We start from the raw sequence: 14,486 nt of genomic DNA on the forward strand, positions 1-14,486 counted from the left end.
TGTTTAAAAGAGTTTTTAGTAAAAAGCATTTGTGATGTGTTTTTTTTGCAGGAAGCACTGAAATGTTTTTTTTTAATAATTGATTTACACTTGTATTTAAAATAGTCAAAAAACAATTTTTCTAAAAATCATTTTAGTCTTCTAAAATTACTTTCCAAACGAGTCATTATTCACGATATGACAAAATGATGGTTCTTTCCCTAGTCCAAATATACTATTATTTTATTGTGGTAAAAGTCCCTTGTTTTAAGTTTCTGTTTCCCATGTTAAAAGAACAAAATTAAAAATAATAAATTAAGAAGTCATGAAGGTACCTTTGTGAAGCTAAACTCGCTATATTCTCTCTTAATGTAGATAATATCATTTGTTAAAATATAAAAAAATAATAAATTAAGAAGTCATGAAGGTACCTTTTGTGTTTATTCTCGGTCGAATTGCATTAGTAGTGCCCTTTGTTTACTTGTGTTTTCAGTTTCGTACATGCAAAGGTTTTGTATGGCAGTTTTAATGGAAACATCGACAACTTAATTTCCGAATGTACTGACAGATTTTTTAATAGTAATATATTAATTATCGACGATAACGATAAAAATGAAGTCCTAAACTTAAAAAATTTAAGTGAAAATTTAGAAATGATTTAATCACTTAACAATGCATGGACAGACGTTGAATTTTTGTTAAAGTTGTGTATTTATATTTTTGGTTTTGATTTACTTTAGACAAATCCGTCAAATAAGTAGATTTTTCCATCAACCTTATGCGAACATCTTCTCATTTGAAAAATGGACTAACTGCGCGCACTACAGGCAGAATACAAGAAGAACAAAATGCAATACAAAATTACCATGACAAAGGTGAAAATCCGAATAAACTAAAGAAACTATATTAGAACCATTACTGTTATTCAACCCTTGATCTTTTGCATGCGTCGGTGCAAAGGGACACGAGAGTTTCGCTTCGTGTCTGATGATCCAAACACACATCACACATGCCTTCCTTCCACTTCGAGTACTAATGTAATCTTTTTTCTGTCACATTATATGGACCACTTCGAAGAATATATATTATGATGCTGGCTAGGGTTTGTAGAGCAAGCTTTATTAACCCTGGCTTCTGCTCTCGGGACTCGTCAAAAGTAGGGTTCTGCTTTTGGCATTCAAAGAACGTGTCCATACTTCGCTTTTTCTGTTGTAGTTTTTGCAGATGATAAAGGGGTCCTTGTTGTTTGTGTCCTTCCTGGTTCCTACCCATCAAACCATACCTGTGGCATTAGGTATAGTGCAATCAGTGTATGATGCGATTCCTTGTTGTATGGGAGCAGTAATGATGTAAGAAATGAAATTCGATTCCCTCCTCTACCCTCCCCTCTCATTCTATTTGATTTTTGAACGGTTACGATTAAGTCATATCAATATTTTATGTTACTTTCTTTACAAAGAGAAAGAAGGCAAAGAAGAAAGTGGATGATGGGGAGGGAAGGAGATTTGGAAGAGAGATAATCCTAGCTACTCCATAAGAAATAGACCTAACCCTAACCTCTTCGATCTGCCACCATATATGTACAAATACATATAGTGAGACTAATTGACAATTGTTAGCTGTGAATGTATGTAAGTTTTGATTCTCGCATACGTCGTTGGATAGATTTTTAGTGTGACTAGTACAAGAGGTAGTATATCATGTGTCACTTATGCAAATGTGGGATATGTGTGTTAAAAAGTTAATAAATTAAAAGATAAAATTTTCCTCCACTTATATAAAAACACATGATGTACCACTCGTATTCTGATCACAATAAAAAATTTATCACGTCGTTGACATCTAGTCATCGATGTAGCGAAGATAGAGTTGTAGGGGGCTTACGTCCTTTATGTCCTCACGAGGAGAAAATAGTATAACAAATAGTACAAGATAAAAATATAAAATTCTGAAAAATTTTGAATGACTGACATGCCGGTGGACTATACATGCTAAATTTCTTTACGTGAAATTGGTTCTGCAAGACTGCAATCAATGGCTCACTAAAGTGCAACCATATTCTCTTGTACAAAAACTTATTCACTTGAACCACACTCATAAATGATCAAAAAGGGTTTAGGGTTTTTGGACATGTCGATCTCAGATCTTCTGTACACTGCGCGTTCCAATCAGTGATGGTTCTAGTTTGTTGGATTTCTGAGCTCTGGTACAACAATATTGAGAAGTTACAAGTTATGAGGCTTTCCCATCTCCTTCCCTCCTACTTCCGCGCCTAGGCGTCTCTCCTCCTCCTCCTCCCACACCAATTGGTGGGCAACCTCTCTTCCTGAATTTCGTGAAATCTCCATCGCAAACTTGGAACTTGGCCTCTTATGACGTCATTTTCGTTGATTTGAAGCTAGATTCGTGGCTTGTGAAGGATTTGTGATTTTTTGGTGGGTTGAATTCATCTTCTACGATTAGCTTCCATGGAAAAATTACTCTCCTCGACCTTATTTGTGGCGGTGCTGCCTTACTTGGTCAGATCCATGGCGGTTCAGTCTTGCTTGACTTGTGGTAGCTGTGGATCTTACTAGAAACGATATGGTTGTAGGCGGTCTTTGCCTAGGTATCCTAATCCCTGTTATCGAGATAGTCAATCGATGGATTCTTCTCGGATTAGTGTAGTTTTGATTAGTGTCGATTTGTTGTTTACGCTACTTTAATGCGTGTTGTCTCACCTAGCTAATGATGTGGTCTTGCCAATCAACGATGACTTGACGTGGTCTCGCTTGCTAGTAATGACATTGTGTGTGCCTTAGTGTAAGTCTGTTGCGTGTATCGTTTTTGTGGCAGATTTGTACTGGCGGTGCCTATGGTAGCAATGTAAGGATTAACTCATTACGTTTGTTTGTGCAAATTATCTCTAAATCAATGTGTTATTTACATGAAAAATATACTCACGTGGCTCCCATTTTAATCGTTCTTATTGATGAATGAAATATCGCTTATCACGTCTTGTCAAAACGACACATAATTAAGATCCCAAAGGCAAAGAGCCTTTGCGATGTAATTATAGTTTAAAAAGGCTTTTCGATGAACTTAACCAAGTTAACATGTCTCACTAAATTTTGATGCCTGTGGCTGCCTACATTGTAGAGGTAGGCCGGGCCCAGGAGACTTCCCTGTTGGATTAGAACTGGTTCAAGGTGTCAAGAGGTTGGGATCTGTTTGTTGGTCCAAGTGATAGGCGGGGTACTTTGTTTAGGTCCGTTTTGTAAAAGCACTTATGTTCCCTAGTACTTTAAGAAAAAACACTTTTGCTAGAAGCACAGTAGAAATTTTTAAACTAAAAATTAAAATGTTTCCAGCAAATGCATTTAGAAGCACCCCTCCCCTGAAAAAAAATAAAAAAATAAATAAAAAATCTCTACATGTTCTTGCATAAGTCATACATAATTTTATTTTTTTCTCAAGCGTTTCGGAAAATGCTTTTGACATGAAGGAATATAAAGCAGCACTTAATATGGGTCGAGTTTTCAATGTTGTGGAATATACAGTGTCATAAGTGCTTTAGTCGTTAGAATTGATCTACAAATGTTTATATTTTTTGTTTTCAATCTCAATCATTCATTTTTTGTACCACTTAATGTTACGTTACATTAAAAAAAAAAAACTTAATATGTTACGTAATCAAATAAGCATGTTAACAACTAAAAAAAAAAAAACACAAATGAAAGGTCTGAAAATTGGTGACTTAGGTGTCTAGTGATCTGTTTAAACAAATTTTTAGGTAACCTATGGCTAATTCATATTTAAAAAAAAAATTACAAATAGCAAAAGCAGTACTTAAATTCTTCTTTTAACCTTGTGTTAAGTATACAGAAAAAATTGTATTTAATTGTTATTGTGCCATCTATTATTTTTTAGACAGTTATGACACTATAAACTCATTTGTAAGTGCTTTCAAATGACTGGAAGTGTTTTGGTGAAAATATTTTTTGAACCAATCCTTGTAAGTAAAAACGCAAGTAAGTCATGAAAAAACACTTGAAGTCTTTTTAGACACAAAATATTTTTTCTAAGGTGTAGTCAAATTAGGATTTGGCGGGATTTTAATAGGTTTTAAAATCAAGATGTGTTCAATTTGGAATTTGAAACAGTTTGAAATCATGGTGTAGTCAAATTAAGATTTGAGAGATTTTAAAGAATACATCAAAATACATGGGTGGTCAATTAAATTTTTTTACAAAGTCCACTCAAGTCTAGATGTAGTGAATCCTAAAGATTTGCTAGGATTTCAATGAACGGTGGATTTTGATGGGTTTAAGAGTGAGTGGTATAAATATCATATGCCATCAAGAATCCTATCCTTCCCCTTCCGATTTCTTTTCACACAGAGGAAAACCCTTTCTCATATCTCATACTTCATCTTCTTCATACTCATCCAATATGGATATTTTTTTTAACAAGTTCAAATTCGTAAACAAATACTATGAATTGTAGGTTTTACTGAGTTTTTCCCTTAAATACCAAAAAAAAAAAAAAAAAAAAAATCTCAAATCCCTAATTCAAAATCCTCTATCAGTGTCTACGCTTGAGTTCTCCAGCATCTCAAGAGCATCCTCAACTCTCCCCTCTCCGCACAACCTTCCAAGCATCACATTGGAAGTCACGGTATCAGCTTGTCGACTTTGCCACCATTGAAAAACCCATTAACCAAAATGTTGTAAGCTAGGACATTGGGCAAAATTTGGTTCTTTGAGATCATACATCCATTGCTTTTGTGAGTCTTCCACTTTCAGAGACCACCCAAGAGAGCTGAGTACCTAATCAAATTAGGGTAAGCAATTTTGGACCTTTTCATTTCCTTATTTCCTTCAGAACCCCAGAAGTATAATCTAAGATCCCCATTCTTGCAATGGTACTCAACCAAGATGTTGACAATGCATCTCAACTCTGAAGAGAAGAGCAACGACGGAAAAGAAAAAAAAAATTAGGGTTTCAATTGCAGAGAGTTGGATATGTTAATCCCAGCTGTTGGATTTCATTAAAAATGCTTTTTAGTGTGATTCTCAATTTTTACAAAATCCTAAGAAATCCAAAAAAGAATTCATACAAATCTGTAATAGAAATCCATATAAAATCTGTTGAAATCCATATGAAATTGTAAAGTTTATTAAAATCCTTTAAAATCTGTCACCTACAAAAAAATTCATTAAAATCCTCTGAAATTCAAATTGACTACACCCCTTAAAATCACTTTTAGTCATTTTAAAAGTACTTCCAAATGAACCATATATATACAGAACCTCATTTTATAGTTTGATTATTAAAGTGTTTCACATTAACATCATCAAATCGAAACTCCAAATTCAAACGATGGAAAGAACAAGATTTGGACTTGTATTGCTTTAGGTCGAAATTTAAACCTTAGGCCATCTCCAACCGAAGGGTCTAGAACGTCGAAAATAGTTCGAAAACCGTCTCTAACTGAGGGTTAGGCCAAAGGGCTTGTGGGCCTCACAGAATTTGAAAGGGCCAAAGGGCTGGCCCAATTCAGCTAACCAGTCAGCCAGCCCCAGGCTGGCCAGAAATTTAAGAATTGCTGTTGGATATAATCGACAATATTGTTATTAATCATGTCGGTTATATCTAACAGGAATTCTTAAACAATTTTTTGAATCCAACCGCTAGCTGACGACAGTTACCGTTGGATTCAATTTTTTTATTTTTTTGGGCCAATTTTTGTTTTTTTTAAATTCTTAAAAATTCTAATTTTTTTCCCTATAAATACCTAAACCATTCGTTCACCATTCCTCACAAATTTTTTACCATTCCTACACCATTTCAATTCTCATATTTTCTTACCTCTTTCAAAAATATTTCCTTCAATTATTTCAATAATTTTCAAAATGGCCTTGTCTGCAATAAAAGGTAGGGCTTGGACCAAAAAAGAAGATGAAGCTCTTTGCATGGCTTATAGATGGGTGTCGGAAGATAGTGTGAGGGGGACTTCTCAAACAAGTAAAGGTGTTTGGACTCGTATGTCTAAAAAATACTTAGAGTTCTACGAATGCATCACTCCACTGAATGTTCGAAATCACGAGAGTTGTTCTTCAAGATGGAAGAAACATCTTCACCCAAGTTTGAACAAATGACATCAAGCACTATTAGCAGCCGCAAGTAGACATGAAAACGGCGCTAACTACTACGGACGAAGTAATTGTTTTCACAATTTACTTTAAATATTTAATTATATTACATTTAATTTCATGAATTACTTTCCTTTAATTTTTGTAAATACATTTAATTATATTGCATTTAATTTCATAAATTAATTTCCTTTAATTTTTGTAATTATATTTTCTAGGTAAGCCAAACAGAGGAATTGTATATGGAGGGCAGTTTGAAACCCTTTCAGTTTCACAGTTGTTGGGAAATTGGTAAGGCGTGGGTGTTATTTGTGAAGATTCACCTCAACATAGAGTAGGTCCTACCTCGATGTTCGGAACTGCATCCTTAGTTGCAGTATATGAATGAAGATGGATCTCTTACCATTCAGCAAACAAGGGTAGAAAATCCGTCTTTGAGTGAAGGTTCCATACCTAGGGCTATGGGACGAAACAAGGTACTAAGGTTGAAGGAAAAGGGGAAGGCAAATGATGATTACGCCGCTCAACTGGAAATGGCGGCTTCATTGCGATTAATGGCGAAGCAAACTACCCTTGAGGTGGAAGAAAGGAACCGTAGGCATGAATAACGGGCCAAACAAATACAAGAAGAGATGGGTGATAAGAATATGGAAATGAATACTTTGAATTACATTCCAATGGGTAAGATCTATTTTGATAGGAAAAAAAAAAGAAGAAATTATGACCCGACGGTAGTTGTTTACCTCTAACTATACTCCTACAATGGTGAATGATGAAGATGATGTTGATTATGGATATTAAATTTAAGTTGTTGTAGTTTTTAAATTTAAATAATAAATTATGTTTGACACTATGACTCTTTGGACCTCGATTGGAGACAGTTTTTTGTGATAGGACTAAAATGAGCCCTATGGCTCTTTAGCCATCGGTTGGAGATAGAAGCAAATATAACCCTTTACTGTTTATTAAAATATTAATTTCTTGAAGAGCCTGATGACTAAAATGAACTCTCTGACCAACCCTCGGTTCCAGATGACCTTAAGATTCAACACAATTTAACATTGGAAAAGTCGTGGAGTTTCGTTTTGGAACACAAAAGGGAAACAACAACAACAACGTAAACACAGCCAATCAGAATCCAGTTCTCATCCAGGTGCTAAAATCCTACTCACACATTGTTTACATAAATTTACCAACCTACCCTTTCTCCTTAGTAGGTCAAACTCCAAACTCCGAGGACTCATCCGTCAATTAAAACTTAAACTCCATTTAGACCACTTTCGCTCTCTTAGGGCAGGAATCCTGTGCTTTTCGGGACAAAAAGCCAACTGTCCTGAAAGCTTTCCCCTCTCAGTAAACCGCCATCGTGTGGGTGCACGATTCTTAACGTACACACTCATCTCTTAGTCTTCCCCAGATCCCATTCACGTACACTGCTTTTCTCTGTTAAACAGATTGCTCTTCTCACCCCCATGATTGATTCGTGCACACAGTTCCGTGAACCCGCCTATAACTCGACCGCATTTGCCATATGAAGGCCCCTGCTTCTTCCATGGCGATGTCGAATTGGGTTTTTGTGTTTTCGATTGTTGTCTGCTTTTTCGCATCTGGGTCGCTCGCAATTGAGAATTTTCACCAGGCGTAAGTGATTTTTGTGATGCAAGTTCTGTTTTTTTTAATCTAAAGTTTGGTGTTTTTTCTGTTTTTGCTGATGGGAGAAATCTGGTGCCAATGGGATTAGCTGGAAACAGCTTTGGCTTTTGGCTTTTTTGGATAGTTGGAGTTGAATTTTGATCATGGTGAACAATATTGCAATGCAGTTATTATGCTTAGTGAATAAATTTTGAAACTTTTGTTTTAGATCTGGGACGGCGTTTGGTGATTCTAAAAACAAGTTTCAGAAACATGAGAAAGTTGGAAAAGTGCTTCCAAAATACTGAAAAGTTGGGAACTTTTAGCTTATTTGTGTCGTTTAGTGATTTGTTAACAGCATGAAGTATGTCAATGTGCTTCATATGAGCACTGTGTTTCTTTTTTGTAAATTTTTTTTATGAGCCAATTGTAGTGCGGTTATGTTAGTTTACTTTCTGATAGTGTAAATTAGAATAATGCAGCAATGCGAGAGTGCCGGCCAATCACGAATGTTGAACATGATTTTAAGGTGCTCTAGATTGTGAAGGTTAAATATTGTTTTGCTATCGAAGTAGGTAGGATGTTCCTAAACACTAATGGGAGACTATAACGAGTGAAATAAAACATCATAAGAAACTATGCTCCCTGCCTCAATTGTGCGGTACTGTGAATCTTCGCATCTTATTTTGGAAACCTTCTCGACCCATGAGTCACTTTGCACCTTATTTTGAGATTAAATGCTGCCTAACCATTGTTGCTGTTTTTCTGCCAGTGTTATGCACATCGTAGGTGGCTAATGTTTGTGCAATATTTACATACAGATTTCCTATTGTGGAACCTGATCCTGGTCATACAAAACTTCGTCTTTCAAGGGAAGGGTTGGAGGCCATTGAAAGAATAACAAATCCAATTGCAGCTGTTGCCGTAAGACTTAAACCTGTTCTCCGTAGCATCTATAATTCTTGTGAACTTTACATTTTTACTTTTGGAAATCTTACCAAACTCTGGATGTTTAGTTTTAGCTAGAGTTTAATGACCTCACCTTTGTAGAGGTGTAGTAGTATCATGTAGGCTAAAGGGCAGTGGTTTTCAGTCTCCATGGATACAAATATGACTAAAAGATTTACGATTAAATTTATTGTCTTACATTTCCCTGGGTAAAGCAAACTTTCTATTCTCTGTGTACTTCTTGATTCTATTCAAATGATTTTTGTTCTTAGGTTATTGGACCATACCGCTCTGGAAAATCTTTTTTGCTCAACCAACTGCTCTCCCTTTCTTGTTATGAAGGTGTGGTCTTTACTTCTATTAGTTATACTTCTTTCACCTTCTTCCTGTGGATCTTGTTTGATTAATCTTTATGCATTGGTTGTTGGTTTGAACAATATAACAACCTTTAAGTTTTATTTTTAAACGGTTTTCCCACAGGGTTTGGTGTTGGACACATGCGTGACACAAAAACAAAAGGTAAATCTATATGCAACCTTGATATCATGGATGTGCATTATTGTTTTTTGAGAGATATATTTACGGTGGCATTTTGCCTCTTACAGGGATTTGGGTATGGGGAACCCCAATAGAATTGGATATTGATGGAGTGAAAACTTCGGTTTTTTACCTTGATACTGAGGGATTTGAAAGTGTTGGGAAGTCAAACGTATATGATGACCGGTAATCTCCAAGTCATCATGTAATCTTCAATTTTCCTTTGATGGTCATTCAAGTTGTGTCTTCTGCTGGGTTTCTGAGTATTCTTTTGCAGGATTTTCGCTCTGGCAACTGTTATGAGTTCTGTTCTTGTTTATAATCTGCCTGAGACGGTGAGTTGCACAACGCGTGACGTATTAGAAACATGTACTAGGTCCTTGGTCCATTATTGTTCAATCCCAGTTTGCCTTATTTGATTTATCTCTACGGTTGTCATTTTCTGTAGATCCGTGAAGCTGACATTGCCAGGTTGTCATTTGCTGTTGAGCTTGCTGAAGAATTTTATGGAAGGTCCGCAGTTTGTTCAATCCTTGTTGTTATTATACTTAATTTGTTTTGCTATTATCAAAACTGACATGTTTGCGTCTTGGTTGCAAATTTCATGTGGCAAATAGAGTGAAGGTAAGTTCCAATCCCTTAAATCATTCTCCCTGGCATGTATTATCTCGCAATAATTTACACATGTGAATAGTTGGATTGTTTTGTAGGGACAAGATGTTGCTTTTGAACCTGCAAAGTTATTGTGGCTCATCCAGCGTGATTTTTTACGTAAGTTTGAGAAATGCCTATAGCATGTTTGTTCAAGTTAAATATGAGCAACATAGAAGTTACAATGACAGTTTACCGAGATTAGTCTTCTCACCTATCAACCCTTTTTTCCAAGCTTCCAGCAGAGTGCTCATGAATTGACATTGTGGTGTTTATTCTGCAGAAGGGAAATCTGTGCAACAAATGGTTAATGAAGCTCTTCTTCGCGTCCCTAACAATGATGGTTAGTGTTTTGTTTCCTCCCAGTATGCATCCTTGCAAAAGATCTGTCTTTACTTCTTACATGAATGCAGTGCAACTTATTTATTTGTTTGTCGATCATGGATTTAATAGTGGGTGCTTTGTGACATTGCAGGCAACAAAAACATTGATATGGTATTTTCACCTTATATTCTCACTTGCCGGGATTTCTGCTGAGATATTGCTGTTCACGGATTGAAAGCGAACCCTTTTTGTGTGTCTTTATCAGGTTAACCAGATCCGGGATTCTTTGGCTATTATGGGTGATAATAGCACAGCCTTCAGTTTACCACAAGTATGGGTTTTCCTATTTTCAGCAGTTTTTGCACTCATTTTCTTGGCTTTATGTTTTAGTTGGGAGGCTGTTCAATGAAGCCTCTCAGCATTACACATTTACTGCAAATCCCTAGACTTTTTTTTGTTAAAAATGGACAAAAATGTTGTGTTGAGTTCCCTTGACGTGGGCATGTTTTGGACAAGCTTTATTTTTGACCCATGTGCAATAGTTTATGATTTCTTAGTTGCTATGTATGCTATATGGTTATTTCAACATTGAGAAAGACACTTGAGTTCACTGTTGATAAAAATAAGCGTCGTTCTAACCTATACAATATAATCCATAATATTGTAATATTGTGCGTGTATTATAATAAATTTAAACTTCCCTTTGCTATAGATATATTTTCGATTTGTTTGTCAAGTGTTTTGATTCTGTGGTGATTCCGAACTTTCGAACAGCCTCACCTTGAGCGAACGAAACTCTGTGACATGAAGGATGGTGAGCTTGACCCGATGTATGTTAAGAAAAAGGAACAACTAAAACAGCTTGTTTCTAGTATCATCCGTCCAAAGATTGTGCAGGGAAAAACTCTAAATGGAAAGGAGTTTGTATCTTTTCTGGAGCAGGTACCTGTTATATTATAATGTTGGTTGGTTAAAATCAGCTAAGATAGGAGAATCGTTAAGTTTCATTACAGTTTATGTTGTGTGGCATCCCATCTATAAGGTATTTAAGAGAACTTAAAGAAAGGATCCTAGCTACAATCGTTCTTTTAGTTTATTTTGTGTTTTTTTTTTAATTTTTATTTTTTTTTCAGATTCTTGAAGCGTTGAACAAGGGGGAGATCCCATCAACAGGTTCTCTGGTGGAGGTTTTCAATAAGGGTATTCTTGAGCGATGCTTAAAGCTGTACCATGAAAGGATGGAAAAACTCAGTTTACCTCTTGTAGAGCAATCTGTGCAAGAATACCATGAACAGTCCATGGAGGAAGTGATGAAACTTTTTGAGGATCAACATTTTGGCCGTCACCATGCAAAGAAGTCAGTCGAGCAACTTCAAGAAGAAGTAGACAAGGTATATTAACTTTGTAATAGTAGCTCTAAACCCGTCTCCGAGTCATGTATTTAGTCTCCGCCTTAACATGCCAAGTCGTTTTACCTATTTTGTTGGCACCCTCACTGGCACCAGCTATGCTTCCTGCAAATATATTAACATGACTTTGCTGCTTAAACTCTGGGAATTTGTTTAGGTGTTTAAGAATGTGGTCATGGCAAACGAATATCAATCTTCAAAGCTCTGTGAGGCATTGTATACCAGATGTGAGGATAAAATGGACCAGCTTCAAGTTCTCAGACTTCCTTCCATGGCAAAATTCAACGCAGGTTTCCTGCAGTGCAACCAAAGTTTTGAGCAAGAGTGTGTTGGACCTGCAAAAGCAAACTATGAGGTTCGCATGATGAAGGTCAGGCATACGTTGTGTTCTCCATTTTCCTTTTCCTCGTCTTCATTTTCTCTCCGCTGGGTGCAAAAACTCATTTGTACGATGTATATGATTTGATTTGCAGATGTTGGGGAAGTCACGATCTCTATTTATAAAAGAATACAATCATCGACTCTTCAATTGGTTGGTCGCCTTCTCCCTTGTCATGGTGGTCGTTGGCCGGTTTATCATAAAGTTTATATTGATTGAAATCGGGGCCTGGATCATGTTCATCTTCTTAGAGACATACACGAGGATGTTTTGGTCTGCAGAGTCTCTCTACTACAACCCCGTGTGGCATGTAATAGTAGCCACTTGGGAAACACTCGTTTACAGTCCCGTCCTTGATCTGGACAGGTAACAAAACTCTTCTACTCCTTAGTCCTCAGGAAGTTGCTTGAGTTGCAAGTGAAGTTGTGTTTTAATTTGTTCTTTGTTTGAGGCAGATGGGCTATTCCAGCCGGTGTCTTGGTAGCTCTGTTCATACTATATTGGCGGTGTTACGGAAGAAGGAAACACGGGTCCGGATGGATCTTACCCTTGTACAATAATCACAAGGGCGGCTCAAATCGCCCGAGATCAGATTGAAGAAACAGAGAGGATGCTTGATATATACTTTGTCTCGGGCGATTTTGTCTATTTTTGTACACAAAGCCCGGCCGGCAGGCCTAGCAGCCAGCTCTTTTGGTACTGAAATGTCAGATTCATTTCACTCTCCAATTGTGAAGAAGTGAAGAATCAAAAGGACAGCTCGTATAGGTCTAATTACTGTAACAATTCCAAATTGTTTGTAGTGCAATTATTTTTTAATTAATTATTCGAAGTAGCCATTTAAACTGGATTTGTATAACACTAGTGTTTCAAAAAGAGAGGATATCAAAAAACAGAATGAAATGTTCACTTCAGATAAGGGTTTTCTTTTTCCCGCTCTTTATTGAGCAAACTGAGTACATTGACGTTTTAGGATTCATATCGCTGATCTTACTTAGTATAATAAGGCTTTGTTGCTTTATTGAACAAATTGATGTTGTATTGAAGACCTTGTTGAACATATGAGATTTCCAAATATCAATACTTAAAATAATTAACATTATCTTGTTATCAAAATATGAAGATTCAGTCAGTTTCGGATAAAAATAAATAAATAAATAAAATAAAATCTGACCATTATTTTTAACTCGGTTTTGTACTTAAAACAATTATTTTATTTTTATTACAAGCAATATAATTACTCTAGGCTAGAATAATGGGAGGACGATGATTTGAATATAAAACGCAATGGATTGAAGAATAAGGCCATATCCGACGGGTCAATATCTACGAACTTAGCTCTGTGTTTGCGTAATAGATTTCCAAGAAACTGCCTCGTACATGCCATAACAGACTAATTCACGCATTCTTCCTTTAAATTTATGACGTCAACATGAAAATGGCAACCCCAAATATACGCAACACGTAGAGATATAAAGAGTGCGCGACATGGCCTTTTGCGATACCTAATAAAACTGTGAAGAAATGAAAGAATTTGAAATATGTCTCATAGCCGTTGGCTCTGTGATTGCAGTCGTAATTGGTATTTCTTGGGTGCTTTCTTGCTGTAGTACAGGTAACAAGAAAGATGGTGAAAGAGGCGAAGGTGGTGGACAGAAACCTAACCGCGGCGATGTTGAAAGAGGCGAAGGTGGTGGACAGAAAGATGGTGGGATGGTCATTCTGGCAGGAGCTGGTGCCGCTTTGGCTACTGCAGCTGTTGCAACTTCCGTAGCTAGTAACGTGATCGGCGGAGATAGTGGCGGTTGTGGCGGGGGCTGTGGCGGCGGTTGTGGCGGTGGGGGCTGTGGCGGTGGAGGCTGTGGCGGAGGAGGGTGAGGGTGCTTGTGATTGGATCATGTTATACTATCTCTTTTTAGGGGTTGCTTGTTGTACTATTTCTTCCCAATTATAAATAAACTTAAAATGAGAAAACATTTAAAAGAAATTAGCGACACATAAGAAAAATATGTAAATACAAAAGTTTCCAAAAATGATTGTACCGAAATATAAGATTTGTTTGCAATCGAAACGTCTGTATCGAATTATATTATGATGAATTAATGTACCTAAATATTTGTACTGAATTGTCTGTACCAAACTATATTATAATGAATTTGTGTACCTAAATTTAAATGCCACAATCATAGGAGGTGTTATCTATACCAGTTTAGAATTTATTATTTTTTTTAATACATGTGATAGTTTACACTATATTAATCTAAAATAAACGAAGAAAATTCAAATTAACGAAAAGTCCGTGGTACTGTTCACTTTAACTAAAAATCACATTTTTACACTAAAAAGTCAATCATGGTACTATTCATTTTATCCTTTATTTTATCTTTATCGTTAAAACTCAAAGTTTTTAAACCATTTTCATTAGTTTTCCTGAAAATGAATTCACGGGTCAAGCAGGAGATTTCTAGAGTCTGCACAATTTTTAGCAAAGGA

The 14,486-nt window shown here is 36.2% G+C and overlaps 2 protein-coding genes across 4 annotated transcripts; both read left to right on the forward strand.

Annotated features, from left to right (window-relative positions):
* Nucleotides 1-7,415: 7,415 nt before the first annotated feature.
* Nucleotides 7,416-12,912, forward strand: LOC103960073 (guanylate-binding protein 4). Of its 3 annotated transcripts, XM_048585715.1 has the most exons (18): nucleotides 7,416-7,754; nucleotides 7,975-8,056; nucleotides 8,567-8,669; nucleotides 8,966-9,035; nucleotides 9,174-9,212; nucleotides 9,299-9,416; nucleotides 9,508-9,565; nucleotides 9,679-9,743; nucleotides 9,848-9,854; nucleotides 9,941-10,001; nucleotides 10,165-10,224; nucleotides 10,357-10,376; nucleotides 10,471-10,536; nucleotides 10,980-11,147; nucleotides 11,339-11,596; nucleotides 11,772-11,984; nucleotides 12,088-12,359; nucleotides 12,449-12,912. In XM_048585715.1, exons 2-18 carry the CDS (start codon nucleotides 8,019-8,021, stop codon nucleotides 12,588-12,590), a joined length of 1,758 nt encoding a protein of 585 aa, XP_048441672.1. In that variant the 5' UTR covers nucleotides 7,416-7,754; nucleotides 7,975-8,018; the 3' UTR covers nucleotides 12,591-12,912. The 3 variants fall into 3 exon arrangements, with proteins under 3 accessions (XP_048441672.1, XP_009370738.2, XP_048441673.1); XM_009372463.3 differs by lacking the exon at nucleotides 7,975-8,056; XM_048585716.1 differs by lacking the exons at nucleotides 7,416-7,754; nucleotides 7,975-8,056 and adding an exon at nucleotides 8,090-8,109.
* Nucleotides 12,913-13,452: 540 nt separating this feature from the next.
* LOC125478029 (glycine-rich protein DOT1-like) lies at nucleotides 13,453-14,173 on the forward strand. Its single transcript, XM_048585717.1, has 2 exons — nucleotides 13,453-13,638; nucleotides 13,684-14,173. Exons 1-2 carry the CDS (start codon nucleotides 13,518-13,520, stop codon nucleotides 13,869-13,871), a joined length of 309 nt encoding a protein of 102 aa, XP_048441674.1. The 5' UTR covers nucleotides 13,453-13,517; the 3' UTR covers nucleotides 13,872-14,173.
* Nucleotides 14,174-14,486: the final 313 nt, after the last annotated feature.

This window comes from the organism of the source record quoted next, unplaced genomic scaffold (assembly GCF_019419815.1).
Source record: "Pyrus x bretschneideri cultivar Hongxiangsu unplaced genomic scaffold, Pyrus_bretschneideri_v1 Contig23, whole genome shotgun sequence".
In the NCBI taxonomy this organism is placed as follows: Eukaryota; Viridiplantae; Streptophyta; class Magnoliopsida; order Rosales; family Rosaceae; genus Pyrus; species Pyrus x bretschneideri.